Genomic DNA, 9,316 nt, shown 5'->3' on the forward strand with positions numbered 1-9,316 from the left:
TTTGTCTCTCAATATTCTGCTAGGGTTATACATAAGTTACTTATTTTTTAACCTTTTTGAAGTTTTGTGCTATGGTTGCCAGGGCTGGTATCAGGGTTAGGCTAGTTGTATAAAGTAAATTATATAAATTTTAAACACTTTTAAAGGTTTCTTCCTTTCTCTATTCTTTGAAATGGTTTAAAAAGCTCCTGTTGTTTGTAGGATTATTTTCTTTATTCTTTTTTTAAAGATAGATTTTTTTTTTTATAGCAGTTTAAGTTCACAGCAAACTTGAATGGAAGGTACAGAGAGTTTCCAAATACTTCCTGGCCCCACATACAGACAGCCTTCCCCACTATTAACAGCCACACTGGGTACATTTGTTACAATCGATGAACCTCCATTGACATGTCATAGTTACCCAAAGTCCATAGTCTACTTTGGGGTTCACTCTTGGTGCTGTCCGTTCTATGGATTTTGATGAATATATAATGACATGTATCACCATTATAGCATCCGACACAATAGTTTCACTGCCCTAAAAATCCTCTGAGCTCTACCTGCTCACCCTTCTCTCCTTGCTAGGTCCTGGCAACCATGGATCCCTCTGCCTGCATAGTTTTGCCTTTTCCAGAATGTCATACAGTTGCAATAATACAGTATGGAACCTCTTGAGATTGTCTTCTTTCACTTAGTAACTCACATTTAAGATTCCTCAATGTCTTTTCATGGCATGATAGCTCATTCCTTTTTAGTGCTGAATAATATTCCATTATCTGTACTTTAATTTATCCATTCACCTACTGAAGGGACATCTTGGTTGCTTTCAAATTTTGGCAGTTATGAATAAAGCTGCTACAAACATCTATGTGCAGGTTTTGGTGTGGACATAAGTTTTAAACTCCTCTGGGTAAACACAAAGGAATGGGATTGCTGGATCATATATGGCAGAGTGGATTTAGTTTTGAAGAAACTGCCAAACTGTTTCCATGGTGGCTGTACCATTTTGCTGTCCGTTATACTTTTTTTCACTTAACATTTTTAATGTTAAAATTTTTACCTGGAAATACCTCCATGGTCTGGCCTGGCCTCTTCAAAGAGTTTGCCTAGGATTCAATGTGACTTTTAATCTAAAGACAATTTTTCAGGTGGACAATTCATTTCTTTAATGATTATTTCTCCATGGGCTCTGTTCTCTACTTCTGGAATGTCAATTATATAGGTATACAGTTGAGCCTTGGACAACACAGGTTTGAACTGTATGGATCCACTTACTCACAGATCTTTTTCAATACTAAATACTGCAGTACTACACGAGGTACTACACGATCCGTGGTTGGTTGAATTACAGATGCAGAATCCCGGAACCAAGGGCCAGCTGTAAAGTTACAGGGGATTTTCAACTGCATGGGGGCGACCCCCCTAACCCCAACGTTGTTTATGGATCAACTGCATTTGATTTCCTGGGCCTTTCTTTTTTCTCTCTCTTTTCTTTCAGAGTTATGGGGAGGGTTCTCAAAGCAGTCTTTCTTGATTTGGTTTTTGATGTGAAAGTAAATTTCCTGTTTTGTATATTTTCCCAAATTCATATATGGATTAACCCTTTGAATATTACTTAGAATATAAATTCGGGAATTTTACTAAGTCTCTGTTTTTAAGATTCTAGCAACCTTAGTAATGAGGACAGAATACCTTTAAATCTTTTTTCATATATGTAATCTTTTTTCTCTATTTGCTCACTTTGTAGAGGGACCTACCCAGATCTGTGTGTGTTTGGGATTGGAATTTGAAATGGTTCTAGAAAAGATTATGCAAATTATTTTCAAGTGTATTGGTTCCGGGCAATGGAGAAAGAAAGAAAAAAAAAAAGCCTGATTGTTTGTGGTTTAGTTTTCTATATGGGGGTGTCCAGTTGGCCATGATTAGTGCAGGGAGGGCTCCTGAAGAGAGAAGTTAGCTGCTGTGCTAGGCAACTTCTTTCCAGTATTTATGGAGACAGCCCAAGGTTAGCTGGAGGAGCGTCTCCTTTCTCTAGCTGGCATGAGCGTACAGGTTAGGAACCTGCTGGCCAATGTCCCTGCTTTTCTGTGCAAACCAGAGGGTGGGCTAAATCTTGGCCAAATGCTCTGCAAGCAGACACTTGTGTAGTTCCCAACATCACCCAACCTGTTTCCTACTTGTGCCGACCTCATCCTAATGCCTAGTCCTGGCTGTCTGTCGTGGGGCTTAGGATGGCTCTGCTGGGGCGGCCCCTCCATTGCTTCCCAGGGATGCTCTCCCTTAGTCACCCATCAGTCTGGTTCCATCTGCACTATATCTTGTAGAAATTCCTTGAAGTTTCTGGACCAGAATTTGGAACAGATGGGTTTAAATTATGATCTATAAGAGAAGATCAGGAAACTACAACTTTTGACAGGTCAGAATACAAAACTGATTTATTTACAGTGTCACCGCTAGGTGGTGCTACCAATTAGGGAAAACAATGGTTGCTGTCTCGGGACAGCGAAAAACCACTTGCAGCTAATACAAGCATAAGTCTGTGAGCTTTTAGGGAACTTGTGTGCACTTGTGCGTAAGTGTGCACACACACAATTCTTGGTGCAGGAGTTTTCTTGCAGTGCAATGTTGGTTTTCAAGTGTATGCATGCGTATAAGTACAGCCAGAGGTCTGTGCACCCTGGAAAGTATGGACATGAAGCTAATGATATGAACTCCAAAAGGCTGACCCATCAGCCAGATGTATGGTCTGGAACTCCTGCCCCTCAGCTCAGAAGCCTGCTTGTGGAATGGGCAGAAGCGCTGACCCTATGGGAGAAATGCAACAACAACGCTACAGGACAGGGAATCAGCCTTTTCTGAGGCAGGGAATCCCTAGACACAGCCACCCATCCTCTAAAGTCATCAGAGCTGCAAGCCCTCAAAGAAGAGCTTGGTCACTTGTGAAGTCCTGGAGGACTGTGGTCTCAACATCTGCCCCTGAGTGCCCAAAGCATCAAATCAAATGCCCACCTTGGGATTCCATCTTCTATCCAGATGGGGAGTGACCCTGCAGTTAAGAAAATAACCTTGTGGTAGGGGGTGGGGGGGTGGAGGTGTAGCTCAGTGGTAGAATGCCTGCTTAGCATGCATGAGATCCTGGGCTCAATCCCCAGTACCTCTATTCAAAAAATAAATTTAAAAAATAAAAATTAAAAAATTAATAAAAAAGAAAGAAAATAATGTGCACTGTGGGGAGGTGGGTGTTCTCCCCCAAATCCCTGCCCCGCTAGAGTCATCCACATCCCCACATCCTTTCACTGTTACTTCTGTGAATGGTCCCCAGCTGATATCAAACACTCACTCTGGGTGCCGCCTCACTGTAGAAATCATGCTGTATTGATGACCTGCTGTACAAAGCTGGGGCAGCTTAGGCAAGTTCCTGCCCTTCTCTGGCCTCAGTTTCTCCAACTCGCAGCGAGGGCTGGGTCTGGGTGATTCCAAAAGGCCCTTTGTGCTGATAGGAGTTCTGCACGGCTGCCGGTTACTAGGGCCCTGCAGTGGCTGGTGTGGGAGTGGGAGTTTCCTTGGATGAGCTCTGAAGGAGAAAGTTCTCTGTTTGCCCTCTTCCTCCTCCTCCTTCCAGCAGACTTCCCTCCTTAACAGGCCCCCAGGGAAGGCAGCTGCGCTCCTGGGGCTCCAGAAGCTATAGGAAGGAGTTCTCACTTGAGCGTCATTACAAGTTCAAGTGGCTTCTTCCCTCCACCCTCAATCCCCAGGGTGAAGGCCCCATGACTCATTAGACCCGCTGTCCCCTGAGCCCAATTTGGTTGAAGGGAAAGTTTGGCCTTTTCATCCAGAGGAGATTTTCCCTAAGAGGGCTCATCTTGAATTTAGCTCACAGAGGGAGGATCCCAGAAGTCACCTCTTGCCCTGGCACTTTTCCAGGTGAGGAAACAGGCTGCAGGGGAGGAACTTTGCCAAGGTCACACAGAGGTGGGCTGCTGGAAACATCCCTCTGGGTGGCAAGGGGAAAAGCAGAGGAAGGGGCAGGGTGGGGGCTCACTGTGGAGGCACCCCACCACCCTGGGCACCCGTAGAATCAGACGCAGAGCTGGGGCTCTGGGGAGGCCCTGCAGCGTGTGCGGAAGAGCTGTGAGAACTGCCCAACAAGCGCACAGCAGAAAGGGCTGCCCAGGGAGATAGTGGGCGCCCATCCCTGGATGTGTGGGTGGGATGGATAACTGCTTGTCTAGGATGAACAGAGGATTCAGGACCAGGAGTGGGAGAGGGAGAGGGGGGTCCATGACTGCTCAAGTCCTGCCCACTCTGTAAATTCTCCACCAGGCAGGAATGGCATGTCACCACTGCTGGGCAGGGAGGGTGGGACAGAGAAAGGAGCCTTCCGTTTATGGCCAGTTGAGCCTGCTGACTGGGAGTCAGGAGGAGGCCCCAGTCCCGACCTCTCTGACCTCAGCGGCCCCCTTCCTGCCTCCTGCAGCCCTGGGCTCACACCCAGACCATCTTCCTCCCAGACCCGACAGGAATGAGGAGCCAGAGACAGTTGTTCAGCCTCCCTGGATGATAAAAATCTGCTGGCAGGGCCTGCCCAAGTTCCTGAAGTGCAGGATGGTTTGCTCAACAGAAACTGACTTGGAGCCGGAGGCCTCTTTGCACTGCAGGACAGGGAGCCACAGACTCGCAGATGACCAGGTCTCCCAAGTCTCCTTGCCCAAACCCCACTGCAATATCACTGATGGCAAACAGGTGTCAGGAACTGGTTTAAGTGCTTGATAAATCTTAACTCCTCAGAAAACCCTATGAGGAAACATACTTGTACTAGCTATTTTACAGATAAGGAAACTGAGGCACTGAGAGCTTAGGAAACTTGTGCCCAGTCACAGGGCTAGTGAGTCATGTGGTTCTGTTACAGAAAAGTGTCACAGCAGAGTGTTACAGCAACCTGGATCCTGGCGAGACACCAAGCGACACTCAGAGGGTTGGAGAACTCAGGTTTATTATGCTGGTGGGCCCAGAGGAGTTAACACTCCAAGCTCTGGACCCCGTCTATAGGTTTACACAGGCTTTTATAGGCTACCAGTCAAGACCTTGCAACGTTTTGCAACATCATATGCAAACAAGGTGTTAGAAATGGACCAATCAGGAGTGAGCTTTGGGAACCAATAGAATCTTAGGGGTAAGTTTCACCCTCTTAGAAGCAAGCCGTTTTACAGAAACACAAAAGTGAGATAATGCTGCCAGGCCAGGGAACTGGTTGGGGCCGGTGGGAAAGTAGTGGCCCTACCTAGGGGTCCTGCCAGTCTTTTCATGGGGCTTCCCACCTCAGTTCTAGAACCCACATTCTCAATTGCTGCGCTGTACTGTCTCTGAAATAGGAGGGAGCTGAGGCCCAGGGTGGGGAAGGGGCTGGCCTAGTCACTTGGCTAGGTGGCAGGGATAGGGGCCCTAGACCTCTTATCTCCAGCCTCAGGGCTGTCCCTGCTCAGCCCCTCCTGACAGCTCCTCTGTCCCCACCCAGCCTTGCTGTGGGCCTCCCAGAGCTAATAGTCTCCTGGCCTCCCCTTGGCTGGCGTGTCCAGCTCAGAGAGGCTGTGCCCACATTCCCTGGCCACTCTCCAGCCCACAGGAGCTGAGAAAACAAAGTCCAGCGACTGTGAGGGCTGAGCCGAGGCCACCGGAGGGGAGGCAGCAGCAAGGAGCCCTCGAGCGGAGGGCCCGGTCCAGCTCCCAGATGCTCGGCCTCCTGGGGAGCACAACCCTCGTGGGCTTGATCACAGGCGCTGCTGTGGCTGTTCTGCTGCTGCTGCTTCTGCTGGCCACCTGCTTGTCCTGCAGACGGGAGGAACATGACGTGGAGAGGAACCGTCCTGTGAGGAGAAACCGAGTCAGGTGGGCCCAATCTTGGGTCTCCCGAGGTCGGGGTCACCTAGGCCACTTGTACCATTCCCGTCATCCCAGACGTGGGACTCACATGTCCCATGCGGGCCTCCACCACCATCACCACCAGACCTACCACCATGCCCACCACCACGCCCACCGAGGCCGCCGCTGATGCCTGTGAACGACAGCCGCTGCCTGTCCCACCATCACCAGGACAAGTGGACCCCGAAGTTCCCATGCAGAAGGGTGCCTCTCCAGTGAACACCAGGGTCTGCTTGGACTTCATTTGCATACTCTGCCCCAGTGTACGATGGGTGGTCCTTTGGGGTGGACACCACCTTGTGATTGTAACTCTCACTGGACACCGGAAGTGACTGCCCGTCCAGTGCTCTGGTGTGTACAGATGCACAGAAGGTGCACCTTGCTCTCTCCGAATTCTTAGGCCTCTGGCCGGGCCAGAAGCTGGGAGGGGCCCTGGCAATGCCCTCTCATTTACAGAAGGTGGTATGAGGCTGCACAGTCAATTCAATGGTGCCTTAATATAAGAGAATAAAAACCACAAAGAGGCTTTTGTGAAGAGGCTCTTGATTGTAACTCAAGTGGGAGGGAGAGAGTGGCCAGGCCTGTGTCTGCATTGCCCTGGACCTTCCTCTCTGGTGGGAAGTAAGTGCCTGGTGAAAGCTGTGCGTAGGGGAGACTGGGTGACTCTGCAGGGCTCCATGGACAGTAGGTGAGATGCCGTAGGGCCTGAGACCTGGGAGAGGAGTTAGGGTTTGCATGCAGCCCTGCCCAGAGAGGGCTCTCTATGTACTTGTGGGGTTCTGGGGTCCTGTGAGATGGTCCAGGGGCTCAGAGAGGACAGGGGAGGCCGGCAGGCTGTCCCCTAGCACTCTATCTCCAGTCCTCTTTCCAGCCCATCTCTAGGGCAGACTGAGCGGTGGACCTGCAGTGGCCCTACTCATGGGCTGTGTTGGATTCACTGTTTCCTTGGTAACTGGGTCGGTCAGAGTTTCTCACCCAAGCCTTGAGTCTCCAGCTAGCCTGTCCCTGCCAGTGCCTATGTCTGCGTGGTGGTGTGGTTGAGAGGGAGAATGTGGTGCTGGGTGGCTTGGTGGAGTGCTTGCCTCCTTGGAGTCTCAGTTTCCTCTTCCTTAAAATGGGATAGATAGGTAACAGAAACTTCTTGCCAAAGCCTGGAGACATGTTTCCAAATAGCCTGGAATAGCTGGCAGAATTCCACAGCAAGGATGGAAATCTTGTTCTGGGGCCTTCAGTGAGGAAGGAACTCCTGTGAGCTGGGGTGGGAAGTGAGGGAGGGGTGTGCAGGGAGAGTCTTGGGGGCCAGGCAAGGTGGTGGGGAGGGGCTCGAGAACAGGCCAGGAAGTCAAGGGCCTGGTGACTCACTGGAACAGAATGTCCTGTTTCTTTTCTATTTCCCGGTGGATTCTCTGGGAGGGCTGGGGTAGGAGGAGGGTGCCAGGGAGAGGGAGGGACAGCCACTCTAGATTTCTGACTTGGGAAAGTGGACCCTGGGTCTACAGCGCTGTCTGAATCCACCTCCCCTCCCTCATCCCCTGTGGCTTCCCAGCCTGGACTCCAGCCACAGCCCCTCTGAGTCTGCCCAGCACCAGCCCTGGCCCTTCACGAAGCACCTCTACAACACAACCTCCTTATTGCCCTTGGGGCAAGTCTCTGCCTCTTGGTTGGCCATTCAAGGCCCCCTGGTCTGATTCCTTTGGTCCTATTCACACTGCTCCAATACTCAGGGTCAGAAAACACCCTGAACTTTCCCCTCTCTGTGTCTTTGCGCAAGAAGAATTTGTTGCTCACTCCTATGGGTTTCCAATTTATTATTATTATTGTTGTTGTTGTTGTTTCTGTTGGCGCACTGACCACACTTCTCTTTCCCTAGAGGTTTTTGGCGGAATTGAAAGTCCCCTGCCCTCATAGATATGAGAACTCTTTGAGGGCTCCCCGCTCCCCCGACATAGGACCAGCCCACACAACAGATGGTCAGGAAGGAGTCTCAGAGCCTCAAGCTCTCTGGAAAAGTAAATGTGGTTGGAATAACCACTACCAGAAGTTTGGGGCTCAAGGGACACCAAGTAGAGCAGTAAGACCCTGCAAAGATTAGGCCTTTGAGCTCCTGGGGCCTGGCTGAGGGAGCTCGTGCTCCCACCCCAAGTCCCCAGTGTTGGAGGCCTGTGCAGGTCTGTGGCCCACTGGCCTGGCCCTCTCCTCCCTCTCATCTGTCTGCAGAGCCCCATGTCAGCCTCAGATGGCCTGCCTTTCCTAAGTGTGGCCTCGAGCCTCTAGGGGAACCAGGATGCCTGTCACCACCTTTTTCCCTATTGGTATAAGAGGAATTTACAGGGTGTGGCCTGTTTTCTGGTCAGTTGACAAAGATGGGTGCCGGAAGGACAGATGTGTACCTGAGCGGTAGATATATCTGAGAGCCTCCTTGTGTCTGGGGCTCATGGGCAGGGACTGCCTATCACAGGATTACAAATGTCACAAGAAGAAGAGACGATACCAGGAAAAAACCCTTAGGATTAGCAGTGGCCCCAGAGCCCTCCCTCTCCTAAATTGAGTAACTGACTTCGGTAATTCAGTCTGAAACCACAGGCCCCAGTTTGGCTCAGCATGTTTCCTGCCTCCTGTTTCTGGTCCCTGGTTAATACAAATAATTCAAGATGTCCAGCTTCCTGTCACAGCCCCAGCTGGCCCACATGGAGGGGGAGCCCTGAGCCCAGGTTGTCTAGTCATCTTAGAAAAGGAAAGAGTGAGAGTTTGGTAGAGTATCATTCACTCCACAGAGTCACTCTCCCATTCTGTGTGTAGGCAGTTTCCTAAAACTGCTGCTAAAGAAAGTTGACTGGGTTCTTGGAGAAACTGGAAAGTGTGACCTTGGGCTAGCCCTTGGCCCTCTCTGAGCCTTTGCATGCTGATCAGTGAAACCGCAGGATGAGGCAGTTGCTCTGTGGACCTGTGGTACCTGGAGAGAGCACTGAACTAGCAGGGAAGGAAGGGAAGCCCCTCCCTGGCCAGTTGGTGCTTTAATTCTCACCACTAACTAGCAATGGGCCGTGGGCAGGTCATTTAACCTCTGTAACTATTTATGTGACATCCTCTGTGAAATGGAGATAATATCACTTCACAGTGTTGCCGGAACCATTACGTGAGCTAATGCCCGGCTGTGTCTAGCACCTGGAATTAGTTTCTCACGACTCCCTTTCTCTGAGTTTGGGTAAAGTGGGGCTCATCACCCAGCCTCCTTTCTGGACAGGGTGGTGGTCTCAGGAAGTGTTGGTTGTGGAAAGGCTGTGACCCAGTGACAGTCAGGATGAAGCCCCTTCTGGCAGACTTACTCAGTGGCCTGGGCCTGGCTCACGCCCCATGCTGACTCGGGAAAGGGGAGACCCTGGCAGGGGCAGGGCTGGAGTGGCACGGGGGTGCGTGG

The 9,316-nt window shown here is 50.5% G+C and overlaps 1 protein-coding gene across 1 annotated transcript; it reads left to right on the forward strand.

Moving 5' to 3' along the window:
* The first annotated feature begins 5,458 nt into the window (after positions 1 to 5,458).
* HRCT1 (histidine rich carboxyl terminus 1) lies at positions 5,459 to 6,417 on the forward strand. Its single transcript, XM_010995583.3, has one exon. The coding sequence runs from the start codon at positions 5,708 to 5,710 to the stop codon at positions 6,026 to 6,028; it is 321 nt and encodes a 106-aa protein (XP_010993885.1). The 5' UTR covers positions 5,459 to 5,707; the 3' UTR covers positions 6,029 to 6,417.
* Positions 6,418 to 9,316: the final 2,899 nt, after the last annotated feature.

Source organism: Camelus dromedarius, chromosome 10 (genome assembly GCF_036321535.1).
Source record: "Camelus dromedarius isolate mCamDro1 chromosome 10, mCamDro1.pat, whole genome shotgun sequence".
In the NCBI taxonomy this organism is placed as follows: domain Eukaryota; kingdom Metazoa; phylum Chordata; class Mammalia; order Artiodactyla; family Camelidae; genus Camelus; species Camelus dromedarius.